The following is a 16774-nucleotide window of genomic DNA, read 5'->3' on the forward strand; positions in this document are numbered from 1 at the left end:
CAGGCTATATCCCTTTAGCACTTTAAATTATACAAAGAATACTACTTACTACATGTGTAATTCACTTTCCCTTTTTGAGCCTTAGTGTCCTCATATATAAAATGTTGGGATTGTATTAGATAATCTCTTATTAAGTCCCTTATTTCTCTAAAATTATGATCCAATAATTAAATAGCTTGATAAGGTACAATATTGTTCTTCCCAATTTGGAAGTAAAGCAATATGGTACAGGGAGATTTAATGACTCTCCTATACTCACACAATACATTTTAGAGGCAAGATTTGAACTCTTATTTTCTGATTCCAAGACTAGAGCTTTAGTGAAATCAACTGAGACATGACTCTTGATAGCTTTCTCAACTAGGAAAGGAATATATTTGAAGGAATTCTGTGGACTTGTAATTACATTTATTGTAATTACACTTATAGTCCACCTGGGTTAAAGAATAAAAATGTGTTTTTGCATTGATGTGAAGTCTTTGATAAGTATTATTGATTTGTATTAGCTTTTTAAATCTAAAAAAATCAGTAGATGCCAAGCTTCTGAATATGGACAGGTGAAGGAGAAGGAAAACTGGGGTAAAGGAAAACTGATCTTTTCCTCCCAATTCTGTATGAGCCAAAAGGGAAGGTCAACTTTAGAATTAAAGTTATATGAAGGTCATTTGGCTGGGTATTTTCCTTTGTGATTTAAACCACAAGATTTATTTCATTGAACTAAACAATCTTAACAATTTGAAAGGGAATGTATAAAATGTTGTATTAGTAAGGAACCATCTAATCCATACTCTTGTTATCGTGTACACAAGGAATCAGACTAGAGAGGAGGTGATTTGCTAAAAGTTCCATAACCAATCAATAGCAAATTCAGGTCTTGAACTCAGGTCTTTTGCCCTGTGTATTCATTGTTCTTCCCATTAAGCGACAGCTGTCCGTCTTTTACAGGTTCATTTTCTTTGCTCCAAAAAGCAAATAATCACTGACATCCCATCACTGACAATCAATTGTCTCCATTTGCCATTCTTCCCAGATAAAAGGAAGCTACAACTTCCTTGGTAACAAATTGCCAGTGTTTTGTTTTGTTTTGTTTTTTGGTATCCTAATGACTGAGAACTGCCAACCAAGATATATCCAAAGGGATTTTAACAGAAAGTGATTAATCATCTTGGATATTTAACTGAACTACTCTGAATTGAATTTCACCAAACTTATCTTTAAAAGTTACTCAATACTCTGTGTTACTGGGAAATCTTAGTTTGCAAGGTTACTTCCAGGGAAGGGCACATGGAGAAGAATTCTCAATTAGCACTGGGAGAATAATTTATCTTTAAAGATCTTTTTGGATAAGATATATAATGCATGCAGAATCAAAGTCCTGGAGAAATGGAGAGTCATGTGAAGATGATACAAAAAATCTATGTCATTAGAGCTGCAATTAAAGTGGACATCTAGGCCTCCAACTCTAATTTCAATTCTTGGATCCATCTCTGACACTTACTACCCATATAACCTTGGACATTTAGCCTCCCTGGACACTTCATTTTGTTTCTTTTTAAAATGAGGGGGTTGGACCTAAAGGTATACAGACCACTAGATCTGTGATCCTATGTGATCCTGTGATATTTCAATGTCTCCTTATGGCATGAAAACAGTCTTAAAGACAGCTAGGTGTGGCAGAGTAGCTTGTGTCTGGCCTGGAGTCAGGAAGACCTGACTTCAAATCTAGCCTCAGATATTTCCTGAGCTGTGTGACCCCACGAAAATCAATTAACCTCTATTTACCTCAGTTTCTTCATCTGTAAAATCAGGATAGTATCTTCCAGGGCTATTGTGAGGATCAGGAGTTTATATGTAAGATGCTTTGCAAACCTTAACATGTCATACGAATATTACCTATTATTGAAGAGTAAACAAGAGGAAAGCAAACTTGGGCATGTTATATTCTGCTGGAAAGGTTTTGAGCATGGCCCCAGAAGTCGGCTAACTATGGAGAGGCTTATATAATTAGGCTGACAGCAGAAGGTAATTCTTTGGTCTTAGTTTTCTCATCTGCAAAATGGGGATAGTAATAGCTCTATATCCCTGGGTTATTGTGAGGATGAAATGAGGTAATACATGTAAATCACTGTGCAAAGTTTAAAATACTATATCAATCAAGAACCTTTTATTACACATGCACAGACACACACATAGACACACACACATACATTGATGTAGTTTGGGAAGGATATCAGTAGTTGAATGAGGGGGGAAGCTTGGATCATGAAAGGCTTCAAGTAGAAGATAGTGCAAGATTTAATTAGGGACTCAGAGGTACAGGTGAAGAGGGAGTCCATTACCAGCAGGGGAAATGACCAGAGCAAAGGCATAGAGATAGAAGATGGAGAACTTTGTGTGAAGAACAGCGGGAAGGCCAGCTTGACTGTCCATCGAATACAGGAAGGGGAGTAATGTATAATGATATGGAAAGATTGGTTGGGGCCAGGATGTAAAGACCTTTAAATGCCAAACAGAGGAGTTGCTATTTTTTACTAAAGGCAATAGGGAGCCCTTGGAGTTTATTGAGTAGGGGAATGACATGACCAGGCCCTCATTTAAGGAAAGTCATTTTGGCAACTGTGTGGAGGATAGATTGAAGAGGAAAAGAGACTTGAGGTTGGAAGACCAGTTAAGCTACTCTAATAATCAAGGTTAGAGGCTGAATTAAGGTTATATGAACAGTGATAAGGGGTTGGATACAAGAGATTTTATAGAAGTATTAATTTGTCTCATGATTGAATTGTCTCACATAAATGTGAGTTATGCTGCTGCTGCCACCACTGCTGCTGCTGAGGCAGCATTGCCTAAGAATCAGGAAGATTTAAGTTCAAATTTCGTTTCTGTTACTCACTGACTGTGTGACCCTGGGCAAGTCACTTAATTTCTCACTATTCCAGGAAACTCTCTAAGACTGAATATTACAGACCAATTGCTAATCTTCTTTGGTAGAGGGTGCTTCCTCACGAGAAGTCTCCTCCACCAATGAAATCATAGGTTTGGGTACCTCCCTCTCCACATTCCCTTTCCCCTAAATGTTATTAGTATTTCCTCTGGAAATTCAACTGATATAAAGCAGTATGCACAAAAAGGTCCTAGAAAACAGCATAGTCAGAAATAAATAAATAAATAAAATGATTTCTTTGCCAAGTAGAGAGATATGGCTGATGAGCAATACCAATTTAGAGTACAAACTAGTTTGAAACATAGATATATATGTGGAAGACGATACGGAAGATTATGAATGGATGAGTAAGGCATTTATTGAACATCTACTATGTGCAAAACCCTATTCTAAGCACTGGGAATATCAAGAGAAAATTAAGCAAGGGATTGCTTTCCAGGAAGTCACATTCTAATGGGGGAAATGACACCCATGAGGCTTTCAGTTACAAGATGAAAGGTCACATAGTCAGTCCTTAGGAGATAGCAGCAAAGAGACACTCCTTTCTATCATTTCCATTGATAAATCATTTCTGTTTCAGATGTTGAGCCATTTAACATTGTTAAGGACTTTTCTGGGTCTTTAATAAATGTGAGCACAGCACCTTGTAGGAGCACTTCTAAGGCTGTCCCCCTACAGGAGTAGCTTCCCAGGATGATGGCCACAGGCAGTATTCTAGCAGGGCTGAAAGTATCATTATTCCATACACTCTTGGGTTCAGGGACCTGGGATATTTCTACTGGAGTCTGAGGGAAGATGGTGATAAAGGTGGTTATAGTCTGACTTGCTTGGCACATGCTACCTCCTGTCTTGCTGCTTTGGCTAGGCTGACTTGCCTGTCCTTAAGGGTGGCAGTTAATGGGGGTGGATACTCCCTCTCCACAGGAGTTGACTTCCTCAGATGATGGCTGCAAAGGTTGACCTGGGAGGGAGATCAGCACCACCACCATTTCCAGGGCTCTTGTTCCCACATGCCCGTGAATGGTAGTTGGTCATCAGTTGCTGCTGGCTTCAGTACACTCCTGTTCAGAACCTTTGCTTAATCTTAGTCTTAAAAGGCTAATAAGCAATATGATTTCAAACCTCTAGTTATGTGATCCTGGACAAATCATTTAACCTCTCAGTGTGCCTCAGCCAACTCCCTAGGAATTATCAACAACATCATATATAGGTTGAAATTTGTGTTGATAAAGGGAGTTTTTGCCCTGGGAGTTTCAAACTGAAGATGTGAATTTACAGATAGCACTCTATGCTTTTCAAAGCATTTTCATTCTATCATTTGACCCTAATAGAACGATATTGTATCATAGGCAGGACACAATACATATGACTATCTTTCTGAGAAGTACAGTTTGAATTCACTGACAGGGTTCCAAGGAACAGTCAATCAACAATTATTTATTAAGTGTTTATTATGTGCCAAGAACTGTACCTGTGAGGAAAAGGGATGAGGCAAGAAAAACAGTGTATTTAAAATGCCCATAGGGTTCATCCTGCTGTCTTCTAGCAATAGTATAAGTACTTTCTCCTCTTGCCTGGACTAAAGTGGATACTTCTCTCTTTTTTTTTTTTTTGGCCTTTTGGAGGGCAATTGGGGTTAAGTAACTTGCCCAAGGTTATATGGCTAGTTTTGTGTGTGTGTGTGTGTGTTAAGTGTCTGAGGACGGAACAGTACTCGGGTCCTCCTGACTCTGGGGCTGGCACTTTACTCACTGCACCACCAGCCACCCAATACTTCTCTTTTGAGAGGTATTAATCTTTATTGTAACCACAGTATTTTGTCCTAAGGCTGATGATTATTACTGCTAGATCAAGAGACCAGAAAGTCCACCATTTAAACATCTGTGTCTTAAGGAAGACTTCACCTGTAGTCAGGATCTAAAGTGGTAGGTAGTGGGCTCTGAAAGTGATAGCTGAAATCACAAGTGAGCAATAAAGTGTGGTAATTGATTACATTGAGTATTTTTTTTCTGTGCTGCAATTTAGGAACTTATCAACAGATTTAAAAGAGTAATCAGAAATGACGAGCCATTGACATTTCTGTTCCTTTTTTTCCAGCTTCTTCTCTTGACAGTATTGCAGCTGACATGAAGGTAATTAAAAAAAAAGTCTTGTAGATGCCTTTTGTTTTTACCTCACATTGATTTCCAAATATCAGAATACTTCCACTTACTTCCACTCTCCTCCTTTCCCAGTGAAGTTTATCTTGTAATGAAGATTAAAAAAATTCAAGAACATTAACACATTGATCACATCTGACAACATATGCAACATTTTGCACCCATGATAATTTTAAATGTAACATGTCTAAAATGACACATTTTCAACTCTGGCAACAGTTATATTTCTCTAGTCAATGGTGGAAAGGTTTCTCTCTGTCTTTCTACAACTGCACAGTTTACCCCACCTGTCCTAGAAGGAGGGGTTGGTCCTTGCCTGAGTCAGTTATTCCATTGCCCTCCTAGGATCTCCCCCCCTTCCCATGGCCTCCTACAATTCTACATCTGTTGCTTCCCATTCCCTTTCCCCACTCCTCCTCCAGCTGTACACTAATGTCTGTGACTCCACTTGAGGACAACTCATGCATGGGCGAGTCTTTGTTTAGAACCTCTATCTTGTTCAAAGATCTAGCTAGGCTTACTGCTCATTCACCATTCCCATACTGGCCCACCTCTAGCTCTGGTCCCCTAGGGATGATGATAACCTGAACTCATTCCTCAATGATTTAAAAATGTTTGTTTTTTAAAATTAATTTGAGTTCCAAGCTTTCCCCCTCTCAACTCTGCACTAGAGAAGGCCGACATTTGACATATGTCCAACTATAATATATATGTGAATATATATATGTGTGTGAATATATATGTGAAACTATATAATATGTAGTTGATATAAAACTATATATGTGATATATATGATACTATATATGTGAATGTGAATATATGTGAAACTATATAACATATACTTCCATATCTCAATTCTTTTCTATTTTTCATCACAATTTCTCTCTCTCTCTCTCTCTCTCTCTCTCTCTCTCTCTCTCTCTCTCTCTCTCTCTCTTTTAAGCAATCCGGGTTAAGTAACTTGCTCAAGGTTACACGGCCAGTTATTTCTGGGTGCGGTGCTGAGTATCTGAGCCCAGATTTGATCCAGGTCATCCCGACACTGGAGCCCTCTACTCACTGAGCCACCTGGCCGCCCCTTATCTCTCTCTTTTTACCCCCTTCTTTCTCAGAAGTCTAATTTTCTGACCATTGCCTCCCTAATTCATGCACCCTTCTAGGACTCCCACCCCTATCCTATCCCTTTGCCCTTCTAATTCTCTGAAAGTTAAGAAGACTTTTTTGCCCTATGAAATATATATGTTATGCCCTCTTTAAGTCAGTTCAAATGAGAATAAGGTTCCCATATATGCCCACTCTCCACACTATCCTCCCCTCCACTGTAACATTTTTTTCCACTCATACCTTTTTTGTATGAAATAATTTGCTCCATTTTACCTCTTTCTACCTAACTTTAATTTTTAGGATCATCCCACCATAATAAACTTAACTGCAAGCCTTTTGTCTACATATACTTTTTTGAACTACTCTAATAATGATAACATTCTTAAGAGTTGCAAATATCACTTTGCCACATAAGAAGTAAACAATTTAACCTTATTAAATCCCATATAGGGATTAGTCTTTCACATTTACCTTCTTATGTTTCTCCTGATTCTTATAAATCAAACTTTTGGTTCAGTTCTGGTCATTTTCTCAAGAACACCTGAATGTCCTTTAGTTCTTTACATATTTATTTTTTCCTTTGCAGGATTATACTCAGCTTTGCTAGGTAGGTTATTCTTGGTTGCAAAACAAGCTCCTTTCCTCTTTGTGATATCATACTCCATGCCTTTCAGTCTTAATGTAGAAGCTGTTAAATCTTGTGGTATCCTTACTGTAGTTCCACAATGTTTGTATTGTTTCTTTCTAGTTGCTTGTAATATTTTCTTCTTAACCTAGGACCTTTGAAAGTTAGTTAACTGTTAGTTCACTTAGTTTCTTATTTCCTGTGAGTTTTCATTTTGGGATCTCTTTCAGGTGGTGATCAGTATCTTTCAGATTTCTATTTTACCCTCTAGTTCTAGAACTTAGGGTAATTTTCCTCAATAATTCTGGAAGTATAGAGTTGAGACTTTTTTTGATCATAACTTTCAGGTAGTCTGACATTCTTATATTACTTCTACTGATTTATTTTCTAGGTCAATTGTTTTTTATAATGAGTTGTTTCACATTCACTTTTTTTTTCATTTTTTTCTATTATTTCTTGATGTCTTATAAAGTCTTTAGTTTTCCTTGCATGATTCTAATTTTTAAGGAGTTTCCTTCCTTCCTTCCTTCCTTCCTTCCTTCCTTCCTTCCTTCCTTCCTTCCTTCCTTCCTTCCTTCCTTCCTTCCTTCCTTCCTTCCTTCCTGCTTTTTGGAGGGCAATTGGGGTTAAGTGACGTGCCCAAGGTCACATAGCTAGTTTTTGTGTTAAGTATCTGAGGTCAGATTTGAACTCAGGTCCTCCTGACTCCAGGGCCAGTGCTCTATTCGCTGCACCACCTAGCTACCCCTAGTTACACATTTTTAATGGCTTATTTTTTTGACTATTAGCCTTCATGTTAAGGTCAGGCTCTGTTCACAGGGTGTGGGGGATTATATCTCAGGCTTTAGGTTTTTCATGGCATTATTGTCTGAACTCTTATCTGGGGACCTTTGACCTTTTGGTTATTTTAGTGTTCTATAATCCAAGGCCAGATGTAGTTACTGCTCCTCTGGTTTATGCCTTGGTCCATAAGGTACTCATCTCTGCCCCTGAGCCTCAACCAGGATGACCAACCTGGAAAATGTTCTTGTTCCCTGTGGTCCCTCAGATGTCTGTAAAGAACATCTTGACCCTCTGCCCTGGGACCAAAACCAGGCTGCTACTTACACAGCTGTCCCCAGGGCTTGCTGTTTGTTGACTCAGCTATATCTGGCTGAAGGTATCCACACTTCAATCTGGCCAAACCACAACCCCAGGAAATCAGATATTTCCTAACATCATTCCAAGTTTTCTTTGAGTTGAACAGCTGCTTTACCCTGACTTTTAATCATTTTTGACATTCTAAAATTTACTCTGAGGCATCATTTTAATTTATTTCTTGGGAATTTGGGAGATCCAGGTAGTTTCCTGCCTTATTCTGCCATCTTCCCACAATTTGTTCCTTGAAGATTAATATACCCCCTCTCTTCATACTCTACCCACACCAGTGATTTTGAACCACCCAGTTTTAATTGTACGGTTTCCATTCTGCATCTGTCATTGCCTGGTCCCTATTCCCATATCTCTCACTACCTCCTCACAACATATCACTCTGAAACCACCCACTCCCTCCACTGTACCCCCCCTGGAATAAATGCCTGCTCCATAGGTAACAAGCAATTTCATTTTAAACCTTTTCCTTTCTCACTCATTTCATCTTCTTGAACTCACTGAGACCTTGGCTCTCTCGATGACATAGCTTATCTGGCCATCCTCTTTAGCACTAGTTGCACTTTCACTCTTACTACTCTCCTTGGAGGGGGATTTAGAGTACTATTTGATCCCTATTGTCATGTCCAGACTCCCTTTCTACCACCAACATTCAGCAACCTCATTTCCTTTGAGGTTCAATTGATCCATATTTATCACCCAATCAATATTCTGTAGGGTTATCTAACAATCTATAGGACACTCTTCCTTCCTCAGTGAGTTTAGTAGTTCACTCACAATCTTTCTCTTCTCTCCAACTCCTCTTCTCATAGTAGGGGACTGCAACACAGCGATACTCCTTCAAACACCATACCTTCCCAGTTCCTTAACCTAGCTCATATCTCATGACCTGCTTCTCCATCTTTCTCTGCTACTCATGGAGATAATCATACCCTTGATTTTGAATCCCCCATAATCCTTCCATTTCCATGCTTGTGAACTGTGAAATTCCTTTATCTTATCATAATCTGTTGTCATTCCACATATTTTTCTGCCTTGCAACCCCTAATCATGTTCTTCATCTTCAGTGGTATTTCCATTCTCTTTCCCTCTTTCTCCCTGGCTTTCACCCTTGCACTGATCATATTCTCCTCCCTTCCCCATAACAACCCTAATTGAATCAGTTCAACTCTGCACTGTTCTCTTTTCTCTAGTTTCTTGCTCCCTTATTCTATTACCTATCTTGCCTTGCCAAGCCCTTACTTTGATTAGAGTTCCCTTACTGAAAGGATTCCCCCCCCCCCAAATACCAGGCAATAGTCATTTATTAAGTACTTACTAATGGTCTCTTAGTTACCAAATCCAATGGCCTTTTCTCTGTCCTCATCCTTCTGGACCTCTCTGTAGCCCTTGATACTGTTGACCACCTTCTTCCTGAGATGTTTTTCTCCCTAGATTTTCATAATACTGCTCTGTCCTGGTTATTTTCTTCTCCTTCTTGTCTTATTACTCCTCCATAATCACCTTTGCTAGATCTTCAACTAGGTCATGCTTCTTAACCATGGGTGTCCCTCACAGCCCTATCTTGGGTCCTTCTTCTCTTTTCCCTCTATATTATTTCACTTGGATATCACCTCAGCTGTCATGGATTCAGTTACTATCTCCATGTAGGTGATTCTCAAATCTGAACTTATCTGAATCCAGATTTATCCAACCATATCTTCTTTACTCTTCATTCTTGCATATTCAACTGCCCAGTGGATCCTTTGAACTGGATGAAGTGCTAGAGAGACAAAAAGGGGCAAAAACATGGTCCCTGCCCTCAAGGAGTTCAGATTTTAACATCTGTATTACAGCATCATAATCCATATATAGTCAGGTAACCGAGAAATCCTAGATATTTTTGGAGGATGTTCCTGACTGTGGATTGGATGTCTCTCCTAGCCAAATGTGGAGAGGCTCAGCAAGGGAAAGCTGAACACCAGTTAATGAGTGATTTTGGTACTCATGAAGACCTTTTGTTAGGACATGGAAGGGTGGAGATCCTCATTGGCAGAGGGAACACTGATACTGGTGAATTGACCTCTGGAAATATTGAAAGGAAATAGAATCTTTCCATTCACTCAAGATTTTGCTCTGTGATCACAGACACAGATACTGTTTATTTGTACTTTGACTTTGAGAGCTTAATATTATCTTTCCAGCTCTCCTAACCTTCTTTTTATTTTCAGGAAATGACTGTATTCTCAATTTTCTTCCTTCTCCTGATTTTCTTGTCCTCCCTTACTTAATTAAAAAAAAACCCAATTAAGTAATAAAGCATATTGTCTTCCAGATTTTAAGGGATCAAGAAGAATGGCGTGCTCGGAGGCGTGAATTGTTATCTCCCTATTCAGATAGGTTTGGAAATATCTTGTCTAGTCATGGCAACCAAGGGGATTCCAATTTTCTCCATACACCTTCATTTGCTGTCCATCACCATCGATCACCTAGTCCACATCTGAATTGCCTTCACCAACATAGGTTTGTATTCTAGAATAATTATAGCCCTGTTGCTTGAGAGTACATCATTAGGAGATTATCAGGAGGAGATCAGACAGTTAACTTCTTTAAAATGTTTTGCTTGTAACTATTTGGAAGAGGGAGACAATTACTCATTTGAGAGCCTATCATAGAGGTGGAACTTTGCTTAATACTGAATAACATAGCTAAGAACCTGTTGTTCATAATAAGATATATAGGGGAAGGAAACCCTAATTTCAGAATTAGAGGTAGGGACTAGATCAGTGATTTTATTTGTATATGGCACTCCTGGATGAAGTTTCCTCTATCAAAGAAGTTTGGTGCCTTTTTGCAACTTAGATCACTAAAGAATTCTCTAGCAATCACTGAGGTTAAATGATTTGTCCACAGTCCCATAGCTAGTGTGTATAACAGGTAGAACTTGTAGAACTTGAACCTAGGTCTTGGTGACTATCCCACACTACCTTTATATACTAATTCTATGTATTCTTTAAATATACCCCCTATATAATGATTTTCATCATCACAAACATTTAAAAATTCTGAAGGTTTTATAGAGGACTGGAAATTGGGAATATTTGACCTCCTTTTTCAAAGGATGTTGCCATGGAATAGGGCATATAAAGATAAGTAGGTTTTTAAAAGAAGGGCTTAGGTTTTGTCACAAGATTGTTAATTTTTTTTCTTCTGGGTTACTACCAGTGATAAAGGGAGGAAAAATTCCACATGTTCAAAAGGACCATGGACATTCACAAAGACCCATTGAGTATATATTATGAGAACCCAGATGACACACATTCTAAAAGGATGTATTAAGTCTGGTATAGGCAAGGAAAAATAGCATGTGCTACTACTGAAGGAAAATGCAAGAAGTTTTCCAGAAATTACATAGTCTGTTGATTTTGGATTAAAAATAGATTTGTAGAAATAAATCATTTAAACATAAAATGTACAATGATATAACTAACTTTTGATTATCACTCTAATCTAGAGAAAGCTGAGCATAAATAATACCAAGTAATGGTTATTCATATTTAACTTAAAATATATGTAAGAAAAATGACAGCAAAGTATGTTGTCTAATAACATAAATAATGACTAACAAAGTGAAATGACTTGTCTGTGGTTACATAGCTATCTAGGGACTAAGTAGGGACTCAAGCCTGCACCCTGTAATACTAAATTGACTTTTCAATTGTACCAAAATTGCTACAAATGTTTGGAGAAAGGAGAGATTACTCTTGACTAGGGTGATATGGAAAGGTTTAATGGAGGTAGGCATTTGAGCTGGGCATTGTAGGATGTATGTAAAATTTTGTTAGGTGGAAAGGGACAGGAGGCCAAAAGGTGATGATATGAACAAAGACACAGAAGTAGAAAGTTACAATGTGTGTGTAGGAAATAGTGTATAGATATTTAGTTAAAACCTGTGGTTAATATAGGTGAAAAAATTAATATTGGAAATGTGGGGTTCAGTCAAATTGAATGAGTGTCATGTGAAGGAGTTTGGACTTCATATGGCAGATAATGGCTCTAAAATGTTTTTGGAGAGGCTAGTAGCATGGTTATATTTATGCCTTGATAAGATTCTTTTCACAACTGTGTAGTGGATACATAGGATCAAATGCAAGAAGGGAGACTAAATAGGAGACTACTATTCATGAAAGAGATAGTAATAAGATGAACTAGGTAGGGTGCGATGAACAAAAATACACTTTTCACAAGTGAATTATTTATAATTTTATTGTTTTTTCCTGTTTTAGTGAGCAGAGAGAAGGTTATGGTATGCAAGACATGGTGTAGAACTAGAATTGACAAGATTTGGCAACTGTTTGAATATGGGTGATATTAATTAAGGAGAAGTTTCAAACCTTAGGTCTCTGGGAGGATGGTGATGCTAACAACAGTGTAGAAATTTGGAGAGGGGTTTAGTTTAAGTGAAGATGATGATGAATTCAGTTTTGAATATGCTGAATTTGATGTACCAGTGGGAAATTCATGTGAAATTATCTTGCTGTTTGAGATATGGTACTGGAGTTCAGGAGAGAGATTAGGAATGGATATGTAAATTTGGGATTCATCTTAATAGAGGAGATAACTGACCCTGAGGGAGCAGATGAGATCACCAGGGAAAAAGCATAGAGAAAAGAATGAAAGGCATCCAGAGACAAAGCCTTGGTGGATACCTTCAGAGGGTAGGAGATAGATGATGATATAAGAAAGGAGATAGAGAAGAAATGGTCCAAAGGACAGGAGGAAAACTTAGAGAGTGTCATAGGAGTCAAGGGTGGAGAGGATATCTTGTGAAGGAGTAGTTTAATAGGATCAACATTTGCTAAGTGGCTAGCCAGGATTTGGGGTGCAGTCTGTGAACAAAGCTCCAAGGGGTCAAACCTGCAGTTTTGGTTTTATCAGCATCATGGCCTAACCTCTGACCTACCACAAATTAGGAACTTAATAAATTTACTTAAATATTTTCAATGCTTAAATAAATTCTTTAGGTATTCTTAGAGAAGGGAACACTATCTGTGATTTTCGTTACATGGAAAATAATGATGACTTTTGGGAAGTTTGCTATATATACACAGTCATGGTTTAGAGTTTTGAATTTCCCTCTTCCTCCTCAGTTTTGTTTATTGGATTAATTAAGATGTCTAGGATCCTAGGTAAGGCTGGGTCTAGTTTGCCACATGTCTCTGAGAGGATGTGGAGCTCTTTGATGGAAGAGATCTGGAATTTGATGATTTAATCTGTTTGATAGGTTGTGCTGTAGCCCTCACTTCGACTGGGAGAAGATTCATGAAAGGGTACGGGATCTCCTGACCTCTCGAAAAGCCCGACAACGACTCTACCTGGTCAGTTAAAACTATATAGTTGTTGGCAAAAGAACAATGGGCTTTTCTGAGAAACTGACTCCTGTGACCTCAGGTCTCTGTGTTAATTTCATTTTTGCCTTTTTTATTACTGCTTTTTTTTTTTTTAAAAACACCATAGTCTTTTCTTGACATGACTTTCCTTTCATAATGCCAAATAATTTGCTAGATCAGTTGAATTCATTCATAGTGTCACTCAAAATATCTACCAGTGTACCTTTGTTCCTATTGTCCATTCATTATCGACTATTTCTGTTTTTTTAATTTTCTTTCCCCATTTGACGATGTGAAATGAGACTTTAAAGCTGGTTTAATGTGTATTTTTCTTATTCTTAGTGATTTGGAGCATTTTTCATGTAGTTGTGGATTGTGTGCCTTTTTTCTTTTGAAAATTATTCACTGTGTGTGACTGTGAATAAGTCAGTTTTTTTTTCATTTATAAAATGAGAGTGTTGAACTCAGTGGACTCTGAGGTTTCTTCTAGTTCTAAGTCTATGATCTTGTGAAACTCTGTTAACATCCTTTGACCAATTATCAGTTATTGAGTCTTACTGGTCTTGTATTTTTTTTTGTGTCAGTTAAACCTGTATTTATGTTCCTTTTCCTTAAAGTCTTTTCTTTAAGATTGATATGGGATTGTCATTTGTCTACTTGGCCATGGCCCATTTGGCCTTCATTCAAGGACCAAAGACCACAGTGTAAGGTAGAACAGATTTGTATTTGCCATCCATGAAGAGGCACAATTAGCGAAAACAAGAATGGGAGAATATAGAATTCCTAGGGTTGAATTCAGGGAGACATCTTTTGCCACTTGACTCATTATAAGATAATGTTTGAAGCCCATGGACAGAAACTTCTGATACTCTGCCTTTTGCTGAGACAGTAAGTATTCAAGTGACCTTTCACAAACTCAGATGCAAGCAAATGAGTTACTGATGACAGTGTGACTCAAACATAAAATAATGATCTAGTTAAATTTATCCTCTGACTTTTGTACTTGTTACCTTAGGAGTGATAGACTTATCAAATGAATATTTTTAATGAACTTGTTTCTTTTCTGGATCCATGATTTCATTGGTGCAGGCACTCTTTACACTCATATAGAATGCATTCTTTCATATCTTCTCATCCTGTGCCTTGTTTTTTCAACAAATTCTTTACAAAGGATTTTGATGCAGTGGAATTCTAATCATTTATTTTTTCTTTTCATTATGTTAGAGATAGGATGGGGCCAATGCAACACTCAGGCTGTCTAGTTATAGTTTTTTTATTTTTGCTTCATGACTCAGTTGCCTCCCTTTCTGGTCATACATGTCCTTGATGTCTCATTTTATTTTTCCATATACGAGTTATTGCTGATAATAGGTTTTCTTAAGCCCAGTGTGTCTTTTCCATTGCCTTTTGGATAATTTCTCATTGTGATTCTTCTCAAATCATGGTGTTTTTTTGATTTACAGCCATTTGGTGTCATTAAGAGAATACTGATCTTAAAAAAAAACAGGCCTTTGTGGCGATACAGAGTTTGGAATAACTGAAAGCACAACAAAATGTTCCAAGTGCAATTCAAGTTAATCTCATCCTATTCCGCAATTTTGGGCCTAGATCATTGTCTAGCCATGGCACCTGTTCAAGGGATAAATACCAATGGACAAATCTAACGTGCTGCCTGTCATAGTCTGGACAATATGCATTTCCTATCTACTTTGTTTTTATAATGTGGATACTTAGACAAATCTGGTGTGTGCAATACTATGCATTTCACTGAGGAAATTCTCATGTTCTGGAGTTCAATGTAATTAATACAATGTCATCTATGATTAATATTTGGAGAACTTTACCATATGTAGGGAATCTTTCTTTGATTTTGACTTCTGCTGTGACACAGGCAAATACCTGAAGTGAACATGCATTTTTCTGTTTCTTAATGTCAGTACCCAGCAAATCATTAAACAAAGTTATTTTCATAATTGAATCTGTCATAAAATCTTTTATGATTTTATTGTACATGAGGGAGACATTAAGGCTGCATTTTATGCTAGTGAGAGGAATGCATTAAAAGAACAATTAACAGCAAACAGTAGTTTTATATATATTTATCCATATTATGTATATGTATTACATATAGTTAATGATAAAATATTGTAAGGGATAAGTGTTTATACAAAATGGGAAAAGCACTTTATTCGTATCATTAGGAATTTTGGAATTCTGATCCCCCAATATTAATATTCTTTTATATATGTACCTGTACTCTATTCTTTCCTACCATCATTTTCATTTTTTCATTCTCTCTTTGCTCAGAAGAAAACTCCTTGGAAAACTTCGTTACATTCATGTTATCTTGAGTCTAAAGTCCAAGAGAAAGCATTCGATCTTATACCTACTTTCGGTCATTTGCTCACTGTGTGTTATGTTCCTTTCCTTCTTCCTAGTCATAGGTTTCCATTACTTGTCTCTTTGGTATTGAATCTCAGATACTTTTAGGCATATATGAGCTAGAAGGAATCCAGCTCCCTGTCTCACACATACTTCAACTTCTTAATGGCTTGTTCCTGGGTCCTAGAATTAGATGATTAGATCTAGAGCCGGAAAAATAAAGAGTTGCATCTATGTAAATGCTTAAAGTTTACAAATCCCATCTCTGTAAGGTAGTTAGTGTAAATATTATTACACCCAAATTACTTCTACAGTTGTGGAAACTGAAGCTTAGGGAGGTTAGATGACTTGCCCAAAGTTACCAAGGGTGAGACGTAGGATTTGAACCCAGATCTTTTCTGCCTCTAAGTCTAATACAATGACTGGAAGGGATCTTAAAACCATCTAGTTTTACATATAAGGAAACTGATGCTTAGTAATCCATACAGAACAGATGATGAGAGAGACTCCACATCCATGACAGTGTATTATTTTATTTCTTCTTTGTACAGTTCATGTCTTTTTTTTTTTTAGTCCACTATATTGATAATATTTGTATGAATGAATGATGGGGCTAACCAGAACCTTTATTCTTTTGTAGGGAGTAACTGACTCTGAAGTTGATGAAATCCTTGGAAGAAGAACCCCCTATTTAAGGTGCTCCCCACTACATGAACCTTTTGAGCACAGATATTTCTAAGTAGTTGTCACTTGTATAGGTAAGCAGCTTAAGCTATCCTTTTTATCCTTCAATTTACTGGCTTAATGTTGGTTGTCTAATATCAAAGTAAAATTTATAAATTTGTAAAGCCTATTTGTAGAGAGAAATTGGAGGGGGAATAAGGATGATGACCTTTCTTTCTGTGGTATGATACTTATTATTCACAGCTAGCCCAACAAGCTTTCTCCTTTGTCTTTCAACATTGACATTTTAAAAATATTTATTCTTCCAACCTTGGACCACTGCCTTTTTGATGTGTACTTTGTTATTCAGCAGAAACCAGGG

General features: G+C 37.4%; 1 protein-coding gene across 1 annotated transcript in view; it reads left to right on the forward strand.

Annotated features, from left to right (window-relative positions):
* The window catches only part of SPATA6L (spermatogenesis associated 6 like), a 77727-nt gene extending 61259 nt beyond the window's left edge, over nucleotides 1-16468 (forward strand). Inside the window, exons 9-12 of the mRNA XM_069090788.1 lie at nucleotides 5039-5073; nucleotides 10293-10480; nucleotides 13242-13335; nucleotides 16370-16468. Of these exons, the coding sequence (XP_068946889.1) occupies nucleotides 5039-5073; nucleotides 10293-10480; nucleotides 13242-13335; nucleotides 16370-16468 (416 nt within the window). The remainder of the gene's footprint in view (nucleotides 1-5038; nucleotides 5074-10292; nucleotides 10481-13241; nucleotides 13336-16369) is intronic.
* The last annotated feature ends 306 nt before the right edge of the window (nucleotides 16469-16774 follow it).

This window comes from Petaurus breviceps, unplaced genomic scaffold, assembly GCF_028583685.1.
Source record: "Petaurus breviceps papuanus isolate PSGF00001 unplaced genomic scaffold, PetGlider_PUasm1.0 187, whole genome shotgun sequence".
In the NCBI taxonomy this organism is placed as follows: Eukaryota; Metazoa; Chordata; class Mammalia; order Diprotodontia; family Petauridae; genus Petaurus; species Petaurus breviceps.